General features: G+C 37.8%; 1 protein-coding gene across 9 annotated transcripts in view; it reads left to right on the top strand.

The window, feature by feature from the left end:
- The window catches only part of ERC1 (ELKS/RAB6-interacting/CAST family member 1), a 304,845-nt gene that overhangs the window by 182,027 nt on the left and 102,452 nt on the right, over nt 1-20,366 (top strand). For 6 of the 9 annotated variants that reach the window (XM_054188992.1, XM_054188990.1, XM_054188991.1 and 3 more), the window contains 2 exons: nt 1,725-1,856; nt 16,245-16,405. In XM_054188992.1, the coding sequence (XP_054044967.1) occupies nt 1,725-1,856; nt 16,245-16,405 (293 nt within the window). The remainder of the gene's footprint in view (nt 1-1,724; nt 1,857-16,244; nt 16,406-20,366) is intronic. The other 3 variants (XM_054188994.1, XM_054188999.1, XM_054188996.1) reach the window with 1 other exon arrangement.

Genomic DNA, 20,366 nt, shown 5'->3' with positions numbered 1-20,366 from the left:
TCTTTTGGATAAGTCTTTGGTTCAGCAAATCATAACCATAAAGTAGTTTTGGAAGATAATCAGAAAGATTCAAAAAGTATGAAAGTATGTTCTGCAACTTGTATTTTTGGAATGAAGATCTCTCCGTTTGTTTCTTTAGAAATCAGCAATTATTTGCCCCGTGAATCCACTTTGGCAAGTAATCAGCAGCAGAAAGCTCCTCTGCCTGCAAAGCCTAAAAAAATACTGTTGCCTGTGCTGGTGGTTGAACACTAGCCTTTCTCTACACAAGGGCAGTGGTGCCAGAGGTCTTGCACTGGTCTGATACAAAGCTTTGCATCTCTGCTGGAACACTCTCATTGAAAGTGGCAGTTTTGAGACTGCCAGAAACGGTGTTCATACAAGAAGTATCCTTGGTGATGTATCCCACATCCTAGAAGGCAGGAATTAAAGGAATAAGTCAGGTTCATTCTTTAAACTCCAGTGACTAATTTTTGCATTACAAAGGTTGCAAGGTCAATTTTTTTCCAAGTCACTCATCTTTTTCCTTACTCTTTATATGGTGTGAAACACTTTCAGAGAAACAGTGGAAAAATTCAGTCCTAAATACAAAAGGACAGAAGACAAAAGGGTGAATCTGACAAAAAGCAAAATGCAAAAAAAAAAAGGAAAGGTTTTTGATTCTTCCACTGCTGCTAAGATGGCTAAAAAGCCCATGCAGTAACTTAAATGTGCATTAATATCTCATCTGAACCCTATGATCTAAACCAATCTGCAAGACAAGAAATGCAGAAATCTTCCATCAAGCTGCTCATTTCTGATGGATCTGTTAAGCAGCCATGGTCCAAGACATTCATATACCTGTCAGGACAACCTGCTTTGCAGTCTTTTGTCCAAGCTGCTACAGCAGAAGCAGCAGACATTTATTTTCCTAGCAATATTAAAGTAAGGAGGGTCTCCTTTACAAATAACAATACCATTAATTTTGTATACCATTTTTCTAAGTTATACTGCTTGTATAAACCAATGAAACAGTATATTTCTGAAGAGCAATACGGTTTTCATCAATATATGTCTTTGAATGTATGTGGGACATCTGAACTTGCAACTGTGAAGATGCTCTTAATGGAAGAATAAATTTTAAGGGAGTCTTGATACTTGGGTGTCTGAGATTCAGACAGCCCAGTTGAACCATTCATAATTTCTAGAGAGTTTTTGATGAGAAACTTCCTTAAAGACTTAATCTGAACAATGGAAAACTCTGTTGCTTAATGTTTGCTTTTCTCCCTTTTAACCTGGAAATGGCAAATTCCAAACTGCAGTGCTATGTTTCCCTTCTTACCACGCCTGCTGGTGAATGTGTGAGCAAATGGGCAATGCTGAACGCCAGCTACCTTCCCACCAATTCTGGCTTCTCTGCTTCTTTGGAACTGCTTACTAATCTTTATTTACCAACAACCCGTGCTTATCTATGCTGTATAATCTGACAGGACTGTGGTATGTCCAACACAGAGGGCAAGCACTCTTGCTTTGAGGTCCTGCTTTGCTGGCTTTCTCCTTCTCTTTACTGTAATCTTCTTCCTACTCCTGCATCACTTCATCTTTCTTTCTTTCGTGTGAAGATAATTTGCCTGCAGTTGCACCTTGGGAGGGAGAAACGCATTTTGTTTGGCGTAAAACTTGGTTGATTAAAAGGCTTTAGTTCCAAACAAGTCATCTTCACCTAGTCTCCCGTCATTTTCCAGGACAATCTACGTAAAAAGGATGATCGGATTGAAGAATTGGAAGAGGCACTCAGAGAAAGTGTTCAGATAACTGCAGAGCGGGAAATGGTGCTAGCACAAGAGGAGTCAGCCAGGATCAATGCTGAGAAACAGGTCTGCAATCTTATAAAGTCACTGGTGGTCCTCTTAGGAAAGTAACCAGACAGTAAAGTACTATTTTCCCTGCTTTACTGTGAAACACAGCTGGTTTTGTTTGATGGTCCTGTATCTCTGTTCCAACATTAGGTAACAGAACTTGTAAAGTCTGCAAAGCCTTCATGATAAGTTGTATTTAATAGGTAAGATTTTCTTGAATTAAAAAGAAATATAAGGTATCCTGAACTTTAAAATGTTATTTTAAGTAGTAACTCCTCTGATCTGTCTTGCCTGTCAAAGCTATCGTCCTATGTGTAAGCATATTCAGGTTCACTGTGTTGTTGTTCATTGAATGTATCTGAAGACAATGATTTTTATTAGCGTAGTTGTGTTTATGGACCAAAGTCTTGTTACGCTTGCGAAACAACTGGATAAAAGGATAAATACCTTGACTTGAGCCAAGCATACACAAAGACAATGCACACTTGTGTGTTGGAGCCACAAGTGTAAACTTTTATGCATTAGTTGTTTCTGTGCCACCGATAAGATACTCTGAAGAATCATGTATGTGCCTAATTTTAACTCACGTAAGTAATCATCAAGAAAACATATACCATACGTAATGAACAAAATTCCATGAGATTTTGATAAAGCTTTTGAAGCAGAAGCTGCAGCTGACGTTCTTACTGTGCTTTTTGTGAGCCTCTTCAGTGTTTTTCACTGTTCTCTAGTTGGCTGTAATTAGCAAACAAGAGCATTTGGTCAGTTGCATTGCAACAGCATGATCTCTTTCTCTTTGTTATTTAAATAAAAAAGGTTCTGACTAACTGCACTTTAAACATTTTAAGAGGGTTTTTCCAACGCGTGTTCCTATATCGCATACTTTAACTAAGAAGATATTTACGTCTTAGTGATAATCCAAGTTTTCAGGAAGAAAGCAACTGTTTCTCTTTAGGCTAGAGTCAAGCTTAGCTGTTTGCTGATAGACGTATTGAGGATAAATCTGTTTGCTGTACCTTGAGATCCTAGGCAATGTTAGGGGTTTCACTTTCAAGCATGCCTTCTTTCCAAACTTCTTGTAGCCTTTAAAAAAACCTGCATGGAATAGAAACGTTAACTAGGTAGTGAATACCACATCAAAGATCAGATCCCCTTGAAAGGAAAATATGTATCTCACAAAGGAGCAGGTTCTATGCTGAGACACAAAAGTAAACAAAATAGTATGTGATTTGAAGCCTCGTATGTCATGATGTTTTAATTTCATTGTTACTAAACAAAGTGAGCGTTTTTATATTCTTTGAGTATCTAGAAGCCCGTAGAACTTACCCTTTTGTGATGTCTGTGCTTGAAATGCAGAACAAGATGCATAAGGCTTAGTGAATTTTTTGAGGCAAGGTTTTGAAGAAGGTAGAGTGTGTTAATTTTGGAGGTTTTAGAGGTACCTGAAGTCAGGGAAGTGAGCACAAAGATGAATGTTTACAAATTGTACGCATAATGTAGGCTTGTATTAGAGGATGATCACAAGTGATCTCAGCATTGAAGGGTGGGTGGAGTACAGTTTGCAGAGGATGAGTAGCTTACATTTCGTTCACTAGCAGAGAGGCATGCTGGTAGCATTAACACAATTAAAGCTACAGACAAGGAGCTGACTGCACAAATGGGCACAACCTGCACAGGAAGTGTTTTGCGTAGATCCAAACACAAGAAATCCTGCCAGAGAACTTGGTTGATTGATGCAGTCAGAAAAGTCTTAAATTAGAGATATTCCATAAAAGAAATTCTGCAAGTTTTTCAAAATAACCTTTTAAAGGAGGTTTGAGTCAAAGATACTACTAAGATTAACAAAAATATGAAAGGTCTGTCCTGGATGAAAAGAAATGAAGTAGTGAGGAAGATTTCAGTCACAGGATGGAAAGGAGGACACCTTTTTAGCCTGTTGAGCATGAGCTCTTCATAGATGTCTGTCCACCATGAGCTGTTACCAGCAGGTTTATTCTGGAGAGGAGAAGAAATAAGTCTGGGTTGGTAAAATAGGGAACTGTTGTCATAGAAGTGAAGTTTTATCTAGATACGAGGTGTCCTGAAACAAGAATGTGGAAAGAGAATAGTGCTTTGGGAATACGCACAAATTTCACACCACAGAATCACAGAATCACATTTGGCAGTAAGGAGGCTTTTCATAAGAATTCACCAGCAAAGCCTGATGAGAGGCACACGATGAGATCAGATGGTCAGAGCTTGGTGAAAAAGGGAAATAGCTGGTGAATAGAGAATTGGAATTGGGTATGCAATCTGAAAGATGAGGCAAGGCAGGGAAATGTTCAGCCTGAGGGTCAATAAGCCATAAGGATCAGTGAGAGAGATTGAAAGGAGAGGAAGGAAGGCCAAGATGAGTAAGATTTGTGGGAAAAGATCGGTGGAATATGGTGGGCAACATCATCGTAAAAAAGAAATTCATTTGGATGTAACGGTGTGTACAGAAGTGGGGAGAAGAAAGAAGGATGGATTGAAAGCAGTGGGTTTGGAAGAGGCAAAAGTCAACGTCTGTACAGTCACTGAATGACAGCAGTGTCTTATTCCAACAGAAGAACTAAACTGCCGGCTCTGACCAATTATAGTTTTTAAAATATGACCAACAAGACAGCATGAAGGAAAAGCAACTGGAGTGTTTTGTTCTAGTCAGCACTGGGAGAGCTGCTGTGCCCCATTTTGTCCAACAGGATTTTGTTTTCGTATCAATTAAATACGGTGAAGTAACAGAGTGATGGCAAGTAGCTGTTTATCTAAGATGAGAAGGAGACTTCTCTTCAAATGGTTTTCAGTTTGTATTCCTTAAATTACTTTAAAGGAATGCCTTCTTTGTTTTACTATGTTCTGCGGAGGTTCTTTGTAGAATTGTGAAAGACACCCTTAGATAGCTTTAGAGTTTTAAAATGCAAGGCTCTATTTTCTATATGATATTAATGGCAAATCCTTTGATTTTTACAAACAATAATAGATTAGGGTCATTCTTAGACCAAGTAGGAGTGTTATGTGTGATTTTTAAAATATTAATGTTGTCCAAACTGACTAAAATTTGCATTTAATTGCATGCTTTTTCTTTCCTCTCTTCTGTTTATCTTGTTTTCTACCATTCTACCACTTCACTGCCTGTCTGAAGCTATTTAATGAATCAGTGCATGAAGTCAACCATTTTGGCTTTAAGTGGTTCAAGGTACGAGGACATTTCATTTGTGTGTACCCCTGTCCCAGTACTTAATATTGTTTTTGTAGCCCTGTGTTGTGCAATCTTACCCTCCATCATCTCGTGATGTATGGTTTCCTGCTATTTTACAGGCTTCAGATTTGAATTACAGTGTCCATGAAACTATTTGGCATTTCATGGTTCTCAAATAATAGTTTCAGATTAAAATCTTGCTCTCCTTAATCCAGTGTTTGAAAACATCCTGGCAGTATGTATTCACTGTGGCAGTGGGTTAACTGTGTTAATACACAATCTATATATGGCAAGATGTCTCCAGATGACAAAAGCTTTCCGTGTATTTCAGGATCTTAGGCCTGTTCTTTCATTCACCTATCACAAAAATAAAATCAGGCATTTCCTGCTGGGAGCAGTGCACCCATTGGACTGGGCATAGTTTTATTAACCTTACTCTTCTGTATAACAGAAACCCTGCCATACAGAAAGCAGATGACGGAGTCTTACGTAGATATAAAGACTTGAAAGTTCTCCAAGTTCGTTCTTTCTAACATATTCACCTGGTTTTGTTGGTGCATCTGCTAAATCTTGTATGTAAATATTACTGTAAATTTCTTACAGCTGTGGGGTTATGTACAACTATGGCTGATCCCACTAATTCAGCCCTCTATGTCAAAGGTCAGAAGGTGTACGGAGACTTCTTTTTAAGTACTCTCCATAAGGCTGAAGCAAAAAAGGAATTAAATATAAGTTTTCCCTGCTCAGAAATACAGTAGTTGTTTTAGTTCCCTAGGAAATACTGCTGGAGGTTGACTTTGACAAAAGGCCCTGTCTTGCTCACACACTTTCTTTCACTGTCCTGGTGCGTCTTACCATCCCTTCTCCTGCAGCAGGGGGCAGGAGGTTATCTTCTATATCGACCTAGTCATAATCAGCAGCATTCCCAGAACAATGCTGGAAACGTGTTTCGATCTTCATGAAAGAATAAGGCCCTTTGTGGAACAAATTGAAATGGAAGTTCAGGTTCTGTGATTCAGTGTCAATCAATAGTAAATAGTGTCAGTTCCATGGCTCAAGGAGCACAATACTAGAATAACTCGCATTTTGAGCCTTCATTATTGGAGGGCATAGTTCACAAACGTGTACTCACCAAAGATACCTAAACCCTCCCTCTCTTTGCTCACTTTCATCCTCATACTTCAGTGCATGTCCCTTCAGTTCTCCCAGCCTGTGTCCTTCTGAGGCCACGTTGTGAAATGGAGCGGTGACCTAATTCATTATAAGAATTATTTTATTTTTTAAAGGAATTTTTCGCTGATCTGGTTCGTGCATCCTCATGCAGAACTTGAAGCACATCTGAAGAGGCACTGAACTGTGGGGGCTGACAAATGGAGTCAGGAATTGCTTAGTATTATTACTAAAAATATTCTTGCAAGAATCCGTTATTGTGGCCTTTACAACAGGCTGCTATTTCTGCAAGTGAGATGGTGCACTGCCTGACCGCAACATATGTTTCTCTATCTTATTTCCTTCAAATTTGAAAAGCAGTAGGGTTTAGAACTTTAACTGGTATTTCTGCTGATAGTAGTGCAGCTCTGTTCTCTCCTGAATATCAACTCCTGCTTAAATGCACTCTCACTCTATATAACATCAGCTAACATCTAACTCCTTACCCTAAAATGTTATGACAAATAAACACATGAAACAGTGGCCATTACCTGTTCCTTCCTTCCTTCCTTAAGTAGTTACTTATAGTGAAATTTCTGAGTTAGCAGTCTGATCTTGACACCTTCCATGAATTCTTTTTGAACTTATGGTTCCTAGTGTGAAATTTTAAATGAGGTGAAGTATATAGATCTATAAATAGCTATATTCATGTTCATACACTGTATCTTTTTATACTACACATGACAGGTTTCTCTACTTTGCCTTTTGAGAAAAAAATAAAATACTGAATATTGTAATAGTAACGTATTGTTTAAATGTATTTTCTTGTGCTAATTCCTTCCTGCCATTATCGTTATAAGTTATTTCAGCAGGATTTAATATTGTTTCAGGCACATATTGCCTGTAAACTATGTTGATTACAAGACTCCTGAAATTCTCTATCATATGTTCCTGCTTCAAAATTCATATCTGTTTGTTAAGGAAAAACAAATATGAAATCAGTTAATAACTCCACTAGAGCCTCCTTCACAGTTCTCTCCTTTTTCCCCATCTCCTCTTCACCAGGATTTCCCTATTGTATGTACAAGGTCTGCAGAGGTTTGAATATAGAATACAAGCCTCCAAGAGCCTTTTCTTTTACCCATAAGTTACTACACAGAAATTCTAGCCAAGTTTTGAACGATACCTCTCATTTGCCCTTCCATCATATCACCATTCTGGTCCCGTTTTAACTTTGTAACCTATATTACTTAGACTACCTTTTTTTGTAAGAACAGAAACTACACTTACAACAGAATTGTTATCTATTGGACTCTATCCTATCAAGTATCTCTATCAAGTCTCTTCAGTCTGGAAAAAAGACAACTGAGGGCGGATCTTATCGATGCTTATAAATACTTAAAGGGTGGGTGTCAGAAGGATGGGACCAGGCTCTTTCCAGTGGTGCCCAGCGACAGGACAAGAGGCAACAGGCACCAACTTGAACCTAGGAAGTTCCACCTAAACATGAGGAGGAACTTCTTTACTTTGAGGGTGGCAGAGCACTGGAACAGGCTGCCCAGAGAGGTGGTGGAATCTCTGTCTCTGGAGACATTCGAAACCCACCCGGACGCATTCCTGTGCAGCCTGCTCTAGGTGACCCTGCTCTGGCAGGGGCTTGGACTAGATGATCTCCAGAGGTCCCTTCCAACCCCTACCATTCTGTGATTCTGTGATCTTCTAAAAATGCAAAATATATTAAAACACATACCCTTTTTGCTGAGTATTCTGTTAGTGAAATAGACCTAAAATATTTTCTAAAATAATTTGAGTGTTGGAATTATGTCACAGCACAAATTCTGACAGATTAAGTTACTTACTATAGGTCCCTGTAAGTGGAAAATACAAAGTGGAATTTCTTCTGAACCACTTACCTGTAGGTGTTTTCTGAGAACTGTAGAAATGTCAGAATTCTGACTTCTCTGTAACAGATGCTGGACAACTTGCTTTTAATTAGTTTTTTGTCTCTTCTTCTGTATCTCCTAATGAGAAGTTTGAAAAACTTATATTTTAATTTCTTTTACTAATAGAAATTGTTTTTGACGCTTTTTAAGTTGTCAGCCTGAAGTTTTTGCCATCATTTTTCAAGAGGTTTTTTTTATTATTCTTTGGTTAGAGAAAGCACTTTGGCTAGGTAAAGTTGCCTGTGCACTGTGTCCTTGTCAATGGTTGCAGTTATTTTTAGAAGCACTGTTTCTCCCTAAAGTTACTTCTTCTCCTCCAGCATTTAAATGGATTATGTAGCCTCTTCCTTTAAAATACCGAGATTTATATTGAGTCACACTCCTTACATGGGAAGGGTGATTCAGTATGTCAGGGATAACATGCAATTCCTTCAGTATTCAGGAACTTACCTTTTAAGAGGTATAACAGTGGAAACTTTATTCTTTTCTGTCTGAGGTGTGTTCAGCTGTGCCTAGTTGGGGGCTTGGGGAGGTGGGTTTTTTTGCCTCCAGTAGCAAAGAATGAATAGGAAAAAAAAAGGATGAATAGAAAATTGTGCTCAAAGACTTTGGGATAGAGATCTTTTTCTAACATTATAGGGGAAAAAACTTCTAAATCTTTTGTTTAATTTCTTGCACTCATTTAAGGTTGCAAAGTGGGCAAAATTTGATGACTTTTAGGAGAACTGGGGACACTGAAAGGATAATTAACCTCTGTTCAAAATGTACATTGAGCGTTTCTCCATATAAGTCAACTTTAATGAAATGAGAAATACTGATGGAAACTATAGTATAGAAATTTGGTACAAATGCTGATTTTAAGATGATTTTGTCTGGATTTTTATCTCTTCTTATTGTTCAATAGATAAACACAGATTTGACGTTATGCCTTTTGCTATAGTCAAGTATTCTAGACAAATCATGCAAACAGGCATCCCTCTGCCTGTTGCATTATTTTCTCCAGTATCTACCTCTAAATACTATTTTATTTGTTGTGGCTCAAGAGAAAGTCAAATTCTTGAGTTGCCTTCAAGTCTGATTTGAAGGAGAAAGTCATGCAGATTTGGTTACATTAAGGCTTCCTTGGAATTGTAAGGACCCAACCAAATAATTGTGTTAATATTTGCTTAAAGCCAGTGTTGTGCATTTTTCATTTGGAATTTCTTTTCCATTTCCCAGTTGTGTTATTTAGCAGTGACCTTAAATGCAAATGTGGTACGCTGATACGTAGATTAAAGCATTAGAAAAGCTCATTAGAATTCTACATTAGATTCATAAATTTAAAAATATGTATTCTTTTTCTAATAGAATTTATTTTCCTCCAAAATACATGACGTGTGAGAAAAGAAACATTAACGTGCTATCAACAGTATTCTCATCCCAAATCCAAAACGTAGCATTACACCATCTGCTAGCAATAAAGTCAACCCCATCCCAGCCGAAACCATGACACTTTGCTGTACTGCTGTTTACCATCAGATTTCTTCAAACCCTTCACTGAATTTCAGCCTGAGTCCAGTTGGCTCAGTACGGTGGGATGGCTTAGTTGTTGTGTCTAGGTTCTGCTGTTTGCTTTCTGTGAACTGCAGTGCTACAGATTTACTTCCACAAGTTAGTAGAGGTGGAAACTTTTCCTGAGCTCACCAAGGACCCTGTACTTCTTCATTTAGCCACATGTTCAACCTTCCTGTGGCAATCCATGTGCTTTCACATAATAACTGTGCTTTCGTGTATTTATGGTCATGATCCTTAATGTCTTTTGGGAAAAGAGTGTTAAAGTTGTATGTGGAATTAGCATACCATTTTTTTTCACTACTTGTAGTGAGTTAATACATCATCCTAGAATTTTTCTCTTTGAAAAATCAATCTATGCTATATACATTGACGAGCTATGGTATGCTATGTAGCATAGCATTAAATATTTACTTGGAATATTATTCAGTTATGTCTAAACTGTCTGCCATGGTGACATATTCTAGTTAACCTGAAACTGTCTAAAATGCAGCAAAATGGAAATCAGCATGCTCTACAGAAAGCTCGTAAAAAACCTGCTGAAATCCTTGGGGAGTTGGTCTCAGCTGATAAGCTTCCTTTCGCCCAATTGCTACTGCTACCTTAGCAGCAATCACAGAGTAGACGTACCCTAAGAAAGGTGAAGTTCTTTTGAAGACATCCGTGTTTAAAGCTGTGGCCAGAGTATCATGAATTAACCATAGTTCTAGAGATTTTGTTTGGATGTGAAAAATTGTGATAAATGAGTGTGTGCAAAACTGTGCAGAATGTGCTAAATTCTAGTCTTTCTGCCTCTGTAGAGATTTTTAAATGATGATCAAAATCCAGGTCTTTTGAAAGGTTGTTATCCCTTGAATTGTTTGTTATCCCTTGAAGTAGTGACTGCTGCTGTGTTCCCAAGGGGCTGGAAACATTTATTGCTAGCCACAGAAGATAAACACAAGACAGTTTCCTAAGAGTGTACATCCATGTAAAATAAAACAGGACACCTTCCTTTGATACGGTTGCAAGGGTTAAAAAACATAATGAGAATATTTCATTGGATAATGTTTCCACTTGAGGGAAATGCAGAAATAAAATTGTAACTGGTTACAGTCTTCAGATACCAGAGACTACAACAGGTTTCTGTCCTCAATATAAATCAGAATTCAGTTTTTCACTTATTTTTTCCAGCCCTGACTCAAATATTTTGTATGTGTTAAGCAGAGACAATTATTGCTTCCTTCTCAAGAGCTCTTGTCCCAGTAGTAGGCCGTTGCTTATTTATATGGCTTATGGCCCTCATTTAGAAGATACAACTGTCAAAGCTACCTCCAAACATGCTAACAAGACACAGCTGTGACTTATTCAGTTCTGAAGTCTGGTGGTTCAGTTTTCTGTTTTCCAAACATCTGTGAATTTTCATTCCTCCTCCTTCATGCAAGAGCTCAGTGCTCTGAGAGTATGAGCAAAAGGCGCTCTTGATTGATACTCAAGGAACGTACTCCTTAACAAAGACTCCTGTATTTCTATTTCTGTGGGTTCTGCAGCAGTAACATGGTAATGTCATATACGTGATCCATCTAATATTAGTGCTTTTCATTGCCTAGAGCCATCAGTGGAGGCAGTAAGGAGCAACACAGAGCATTAACTCCTCTTCGCTCTCAGATCCTTTTTTTTATAACGAAAGTTTTTGTTGAGAGACCAACTCATGGAAACAAGAGACATCAACTGTTTAAGTATCTCACTTTCACAGCAATAAGAAAATTTGCATTCAACTACAGTATCCTGCAGCTTTTCAGACCATAGTCTTTTGTCTCTCTCCTTAACTCCTCTGTCCACCTACAGGCATATGCCTGCTTGTGCACTGGTGGGGAACAAGGGGGGCTTGAACTGGAGCCAGAGCTCCAACCTGTGTGGTGGGGCAGAGCCATTCTGTTTTATTCCCTTCTGCTGTCAGTGTGGCAGAGCTTTCAGCTGTTCTCCTAGTTGAGGGCTGTCCTTACCTTACAAACGAGAAATTACATTTTAATTTTATCAGGGGGAAGATTTTTCTTGTTACTGCTTACTTATTTCTCTCATTTTCCTCTGATATTTTTAGCTCTCAAAAAGCTATGCCTAACAGCTTTCCCAATATCTATAAGAATTTGAAAGTTGTTCCCTTAATTCAGAATAGCCAAGAATTTAGTTAAGTGTCTTGGATGTAATCTTTAAGAGTACCTAAAGCCACCCTACTGCTTTAACGAAAATGGGGCTATGATGAAACCATAATTCATTTCCCTCTTATTTTGTGTAAAGGTTTATTAGCTTGTGATTTAAGCAAACCATCTGGTCCTGCTGGCAGTCCACGTTATGTCAGACTCAGTGCTTTCTCCCTGTAATATGTTACTTGAGGCAGTTAAATTACATACTTAAGTCCCAAGTCTGGCCCGTGCTTTTTCCATGTCTTAACATCTGTTCTGGGAAAAATTTCTGGGATCCAAACAAGTTTGCATGGAGCCAGAACTCTTGTCTTTGTCTTTTTTTTCATGTCTTTTTTTTCCCCTTCCTTCTGTCCTGCAGTCTGATCAGTTCAAATAAGTAAAAGATAATGCAGAAATTTTCAGTCCCGTCATCATTTCAGTAATGTACACAGGGAAATGAAAAACAGGTTAAAAACTCAAGAGCTGTAAAAAAAAGGAGAGTCCTCTGAGGGAGTTGCACTTCATGAGAAATGTTAATTATTTTTTTCAGTCCTTGTAGTGTTCTGACTACTGACTTGTAATTGCAAGACTTTCTGTTTTGCTGGCCTAATTCATTCTGGGCAAAAGTACAGATTTCTAGTACATTTTGTCTTGTAGTGCTAATTTCTTGTTTGTACAAGAAAGGTCTGTGTTCAGAAAGCAAATAATTTTAAATATACAAGTTAGCCTGCTGAGGTGGTTTTGAAATAAGATCTCTAGTGACTGATTTATACAATACTCATGGAAAATTATTTGTTCATGCTGGTATTTGTATCTTTAGTTTCTAAAATTCCATAATTTTGTATTCTGCCTGGAACTTTTGAGACATAATAATGAATGCAAGCAGCTATCCCATAGCCCACTGTGTCTGTATGTATACTGAAAGAAAAGCAATTTCTTTCCTTAAATCAGAAACATAAAAACGTGTCTGTTTTCAGGCATGTAATTAAATATTAAGCTATAAGTTTTGCATTATCGCTGCATATAAAGTACTGTATCTCCAGTTTAGGAGTAGGGTTCTTAGTGTAATAGTCAAGTCCCTTTGTTATGCGCTTTGAAACCTCTCTCTCATGCTTTAGAAGGAGATGTAATACTACATAAAAAATTTGTCCTATGTCGACATTTCCCTTTTCTGTTGCTGTGATTCCCATACTGATCTAATTTACATAGTTTGCCCTCTTTCACAAAGTTTATTCAGTCTCTCAGGAGCTCTCTCTTCTAATGGAAACTTTATTTAGCTTCATGTTCTTACTTAAAGATAAGCTGTCACCTGCAGAGGTCACGTAGTGCTTAAAAACAATATAAAAAATAGTCTCCGTTTAAGTTCTCTGCAGATCCATCCTGCTCAGAATACCTGAAGGCCTTTCAGGCCTGTCTACAGAGAACTGAATCACAGGTAAGTCATAGGTAGGCAAAGATATACTCTTCTTTACACATGATTATTTCAGCAGAGAGAAAAGAGGAGCAAGAGTGCACTCTTTACACCTCCTGAAATGGAAGCTTTCTAGTTATAATTGAGAGGGCACAAGCTGACCTACAGTTAAATTGAAAATGTCAACAGCATGTCTCTGAAAATGTCTCAGCGTGCCAAGAACTCTGGTTCTTAGCAAATATTTTTTCTTTATTATATAATTAGCTGTTCTCAGGGGGAAAAAAAAAATCAAAGGTAGATTTGAAGTTTTTTGTATAGGCTAAATTAGATGTGCTTTGCAAGCAGTTTGCTTCCAGTGAATATTCCTGTATCATTTCTCACAGGACTGCTTATTGGAACATACACAGACAGGTCTGCACTAAGATTCATAAGCTGCCAAATAAAATATTTTGTTTTGTAGAAGTTTAATTGAAATGCTCCCATGGAATATCTATAACTTGATGAATCTGAACAACGAAGTCTTTATTGTGAATGCAGTCATCACTAGTTTGGTGAATTTTGTCTTTAGTAAATCGCATGACGAATGGTACTCGCTGGATAGGATGGGAGGTAATGGCAGTTACAAACTAAGTTGTTGGCACAGTTTAAAAGCCACTTGCATTCCAGCCATTCCTAATACATGATTAGATCAATTTTCTGTTAACCTGCAAAAATACAAAATATAACCTTAGAATTAAAAGCATTACCAAATGGAGCAATGAGGAAAAGCTTAAATACCTGCAATAACCGCTACTGCAAAGTACTTCTGCAGTTAGATCTTGCCACCTAGCGCTAGGAGCCCTGACCTAGATATCGGCCTCGAGCCTCCTTGTGTTTTCTTAACGGCCCAGAGTTGTTGCGCTACAGATCTGCATCACACAAACCAGCCTTTCCGTGTTAGCGTTGTGAATCGTGATGATGGGGAATGGGATGAAGGATGTTAGAAATCTTTCAGACCTGATTACGGAAAAGGTGTTGCTTCAAAGATTGTTTTATTTTGGCAACTGGCAGATTGACACAAGCCATTTTGATTGTTGCAGTTGGCCGGGGGCTCGTTTACTTGAGGTTGTTTTCTGTTATAAGCAGACCGTCGGCATGCCTCTCTTCTTCTCAGTTTAAAGGAAAATATTTATGTAGGTAATTCTAATAAACCCAAAGGAAGTAGAAGCTGATGTACTAGAAGCTGATACACTAGTACACCTTCACTTCCCTGGCATGTTGCTGTTTTTCTCTTTCTAGGCATCAGTTTCCATTCTAGTAGTATTTTTGCTATTCATTGTTTCTGCATTTTTTCTTTGCAGTCCTTTCTGACCTATTTCTCTATTTCGTTTTATGGAGTTTTCTCTTCATTTTAAAAATTGTCAGAGTTTCTGATCTTTTTTTGCACACTAAACACTAATAAGACAGGAAAAGTTTGGTTATTATATGCATACTAGCCAGTTTGGGACTATGCGTCACTTAATTCCCCTTTGGTCTGTTGATTACCAGATGAATTATTGGCTGTACATTTTGGGTAGTTTTTGATAATTGCATATTTTATTTTTTTCTTAATTTGCTGGACATAAGAATAATGTTAGTCAGCTGCATTTGAATGGAAATAGATAGGCTTTCTGCAGTAAGCACTGCACAATGTCTATGCTAGATTTTTATAAATCTGCTAATTCTGAATTGCAATGTTTCTTGCTTTATCGCTGATGGAGGATGAAAACCAATCTTGTTAAACATGTTTGTCCTGAGTTATTAGCTCTGCCTTTAGGAGTACAGGATTTATTAAAGCAAGGACTGGTATGTTCCATACCTTCCATCCTCCAGCACCTGTATAGCGAGTGATGTGCACAACTCTCTTTGTATAAACCTGTAAGTAGAAATTGAGTTTAATATAATTTCAGTAATTTGCTTCCAGGATGGAGCGCAAGTTGATTTTTATGCAGGGATATAAATGCAGTGCAGTGCTGTATTGGCAAACTAAATTTGTAGAAATGCTTGATTATGCACAATAATAGCATCTGAGTTTCTCCCATTTGAAGCACATTGTAAAATTGTTTATGAGGACTTGGTTGTGATGGAGAAAATCTCTATGGAAAAAGTCAGTGAAAGTAATGTGTGACATAAAGCATTATTATAAAATTATTAAAAGAATATCCAGAAGTTTTTGTATGTTACGTGTAGCTATACTTGAGCATTTATTGTGGATTTGCATGTTAATTAGTGATAAATACTAACTGAGACAGACCATGATCCAAGTGTGAAATAAAATTATCTGCGTAATATTTGTGCTAGAATATACAATCACGTTAATTCTGAACCCTTCCCATTTGCCAAACATATGAGCATCGTTCTGTTGTACCTGTCTGCCATTAGCAACTCTTTGAATGTCTTTTATGTTGCTAAATCACAAAACATGCCTATAAGCATTGTTCAACAGATATTTTGAGGGAAGTAGTCTTAACGCACATCTTCATGAGAACCCAGTCCTCTCCCTGTTTCAGAAACATTACCTTCCTTCTTAGTGCTTTTGTAGTTTTTCTTTAGGCATCATTTACAGAGAAAGTTTTCTATACTTCTGGTATATTATCAATGTATTCCATTTAATACCTTGCATTTGTTTGGGCTAATTTTAATACATGTAGGCCATCTTTTTATCCTCATGGTACACTTTGTAAAATAGAAATACTTGAAGATTTGTAATTTGGTATTGTAATGGTAACGTTCCAGTGACCAGACTATGTTAAATCACAGACTGTAATGTTGCTTCAGTCAAGTGTAGATGTACTGTTCACAGCACTAGATGATGCTTCCCACCTGCAGAAGTGTTATGCAGTGCACATGCACTGGTAACCTTTGTGCTCCAATTTAGTTATGACATTTAGTAAGTTCCAGTTGATCACATTACACTGTTTTTCTCTCCTCCTGTCTTCCCCAAAATTGCTTTAGGTAGAAGAACTAATGATGGCCATGGAGAAGGTTAAGCAGGAGCTGGAGTCAATGAAAGCAAAATTGTCCTCTACGCAGCAGTCTTTGGCTGAGAAGGAAACCCATTTGACCAACCTACGAGCTGAAAGAAGGAAACATTTGGAGGAAGTCCTGGAGATGAAGTAAGTGTTTCGTTTTATCTGTAGGCGTGTTTCTTGATATCTCTGAATTCTCCTCTGATCCCTGGTGTTCCGAAGACAACCCACTGTATGAATATGTCTCTGTAGATAGCAGCTACCTATCCAGTCAGTTGAGCCTTCAGAAGTGACTTCTGACTACGTTGCTTTCACACTTTTGTTAGAGTTCAAAAGCATCTCTTCCTTCTGATTGTTTGCAGCAGACTACTGGTTTTTGCATAATAGCATTTTCAAAGATCCTAAACAATTGTTTTGACTGAATTGTTTTGTGTGTCTTATGAATGTGCCATCTTGCTTTGAGTAGCCTATAATCTACTTTAAGGTAAGACACAAGTCATTGTAACAAATGGCAAAAAGGAAAGAGGGAAGAGATAAACATAATGTCAGGTAGTCGTAATGCTAAAATCACAGTGCAGATGTCTGGTCTGCTAACGTATTTTTCAAACTCATGCGGGTCATTCATTAGCACTGGAACAGAGTTTGAAGTTCTTTATCAGTCAGACTTCTCTTGTCATCTTTGCATAAGGAGTCCTGAATAAAACCAAGCTTTGAGGAGGTGGGGAGAAGTGAGGAATTAGACCTCTAAGGCTTAAATACTTCCTAATTTCTGACCGTGCATTATAGATAAATAGTTATCCTCAGTTTAGGGAGACATGAATCCATTTAGTGCAATGATGGATAGTGCTGCCAGCAGTTCATTAGAAACACTTTCAGTTGTTTAGCCAGCCCTGAAGAGAAGGAACATTTTTATTGGCAGGACCAGCAGCGGTTCCTCCACTGTGGTTTTGTGAGCCATTATTTATTTATTTAACTTTTCTACGCTAGCCTCTTTTCTTTTCGTTTCTTTTTTTTTTTTTAACGAAAGGATAGAAAAACAGCTGTTACAAAATGGAAAGAGAGGTGGCTTAGATCTTGAAACTCTAACTTAGCAATGCTGTATAAAGTGGGCCAAGCCTCCCCAGCTTCATATTCAGCTACAACAGCCTGATCTAGACCTGGCATAAGGATGTTGGAAGACTGCAGTACTTAAAAGCCACACTTTTTATTTTTAATAAAAAGTTTTATTGAGCTATAAATTTGACTGCCTTAAGAGTTGGTGTATTGGGGGATGGGAAGAATAGTTCTTAAGGTGATGTGGGAATCCAAAGCAACTGGAGATATATCCCATATCCAATCACTTGGCAGTACTTTCTTCTGCCAAACTGCTCTGCCAAACCTTCTCATTAAAATATACACGTAGTGTACAGTATATCCTGAAATGTATTTGGAATTGTGTAGCTCTAGAGCCTTTAATATAACTACTCCCTTCTTTTAAATGATGACCTCTCTTAGCTGAGTAAGTTATTGTTGGAAAGTTGTTGTACTGAAATGTAGTATCAGGAACTGCATGAACTGGTAGATCCATTGTACCTCAGAAGGAAGAACACTGGAGAGAATGGTAATGCTGTCAGCACATGGAGAGAAAGATGGAAAAAACATTACATTTGTATAGTTAACTAGCTGAGCATGTTTTAGTCATAGCTGGTCTGTCTTAAAGTTCTATAAAGCTGCCAAAAAGCATCCAAACTTCAAAAACTCACCCTCACCATGAGGCTCTGTTGCAAACAAGTCTCTACTGAGGACTCCCAATCAATTAAATATCTTATATTTATATACAGAAACTCCAGTATACTCTTTGTTGCCCTACTTTCCCAGCCTATGCCTTTTATGAAAAGCACTCTTGTCATCTGTTTTCTAGTTTTGTTAAAATGTTTCCTAATATTTCAACTCAAAAATAACTGTAATTGAATGAGTGGTTAATTTTGTGAAGCAATTGGCTGGTTTTGATATCCTTAACAGAATACAGTAGCTGTCGTACAGAATCCGTTCAAAGATACAGTAAAGCAGTATTGTTTCCCAAGGTTTACAGCATGCTTCACTGGGAAAAAATTGAGATGTTCAAAAGCAGCACTGATTAAATTTGAGATTTGATAGAGGTGTAAGATTAACAGCCTGGGCCCTGGAGTCAGCTAATGGGGCAGAGGAGCATAGAAGAAAAATAGCTTAGGAAATGCTGCTTTTGGAGATTCTAGATATAGAAAGAGTTACATCAACAAGGGGAGTCCAGAAAGTTACCTCTAGGTTGTAATAGGAAGTTGTTAGATATCATGTTAGTGAAAATACATTTCTAAAATAGTGTTTCTTAGAGTAGAACTTGTGTTTACTACTGACTCTGTAACCCTGAGAAGATCATTTCACGCTCCCTAGGGAATACTGTAGCACTAGAATAGCACAAGTGTGAATTATTCCAGGGAAGAAGTTTCACTCCTTAAAGAAATACTATGTATTTTGAAACCCTCTTCCTTTAAGTCTCATATTTTCATTTTCTTGAAAAAACCCCGACTTTGTTGTAAATAATTATTGGAGAGGTAGATAATGGTCTCTCTATTTATATCACTAAACATGATCTACTGTAAAAAAAGTACTAGTGAACTGCTAGGATTTTTTTTTGTTATGTTTTCTTTAAGAAGTTCTAATGTTTCCATCATTCACAGCAAATCTTTTAAATTAGGCAGGAATAAAGTGCTGTCTACAGAGAAATCTCTGTTCTTTGTCCCATAAAAACCTGCTTAGGCTGAGCTGAGTTATAAACTGTTGAAAATCACCAGTTTTCCTTTCCCTTTTTTTCTCCTGGTGTTGTCAGCAAATTTTGGCAGTGTGTGAAAATAACTGAGCACAAACAGTCTAATCTGGGGCCGAGCTCATGCAATTGCCAAAACTGTAGCAGCGGACACTGCGCTTATAGGGAAGGGGAACAGACACTGTGTCTGCATGTAGAGGAGAGATTAATTTTATTTATTTATATATTTATTTGGACTAGGCAGGCCTTTTGTTATGGTCAGAAGGCCCAGAAGATTCTTCCTAGTCATCTGCTTCGGGGCTGAAAAGTCCCAGTTGGAGCATTTCTCAGTCTGTTCTTTCAGACCTGGAAAACTGTCCAACAGCCCTTTCCTGAATTATGCCTTCTCTTGCTAATTGCAATTGCTGCTAGCCCTATAATTCAAGGGATGCAGACTTACATAACGGAGTTGGCACTTCAGAGTTGAATCCTTCATCCTGCTGGCACATAACAGAAAGATTATTGCTTGTCCAAGAATAATTTACTGTCCTCTTTTTTTCTTCAAAAATAATCAAGGATATTACAGATGAATCAATAGAACATAATTTATGTTTCAAAATCAAGCCATCAAAAAATGTCTTTTTATTTCTTATGTGACTTTACATGAGTGTTCTTTTCAATATTTATCACAGTGGGATCCCACAGGTAGTGTTTCGTTTGATACAGAGTGTAGGCAGTGATCAGAGATGAACCAGGTCTGTGCAACTTAATGAAGCTGTTTGTTGTATTCCTTCCTTATTTCATCTTGGAGTTGAAAGGCCTGCTGCGAGCTACCTAAGGGCTAGTATTAAAACTAAGATGCCAACCTAGGCAGTGCTATGCAAGTAGACTGTTCATCCTTAGGTCTGGTACAGTTTTCCTGCATGATACGCAAGTCACTTAAAAATATTTGGTAGGTGTTTGATAAGTCCATGTGTTCATTTTCTGACTATCAGATAAGAAAAATACAAACACACACACACACAAACACTCACAACTGAAAATTAAGTCAGTGGAAGCTGGGGTTGTTTATCTTCTCGAAAGTTCATCCTCTCAGCAATAAAGCATTATTGTCTGGAGGTATGAGGTTGACATTGAAAGCAGTCCGAAAGAAAGTGATTAATTGGCACATAGTTTATTGGCCAGAAAAGTAATTTCAGTTGATCCAAAATGAGGTGCAAAGTCATTTCAAATGCAGCAAACAGTTTAACCAAACAAAAATATTTCAGGTTCTGTGCACCCATGATGAACGGAACCAGTTAAAAAAGAAAAAAAGATAGTACCAATGTCCATCCAGTGATAACTTGT

This window comes from Rissa tridactyla, chromosome 1, assembly GCF_028500815.1.
Source record: "Rissa tridactyla isolate bRisTri1 chromosome 1, bRisTri1.patW.cur.20221130, whole genome shotgun sequence".
NCBI lineage: Eukaryota > Metazoa > Chordata > Aves > Charadriiformes > Laridae > Rissa > Rissa tridactyla.
Note: the sequence above shows the minus strand (reverse complement) of the source record. Positions and strands in the feature narration are given on the sequence as shown.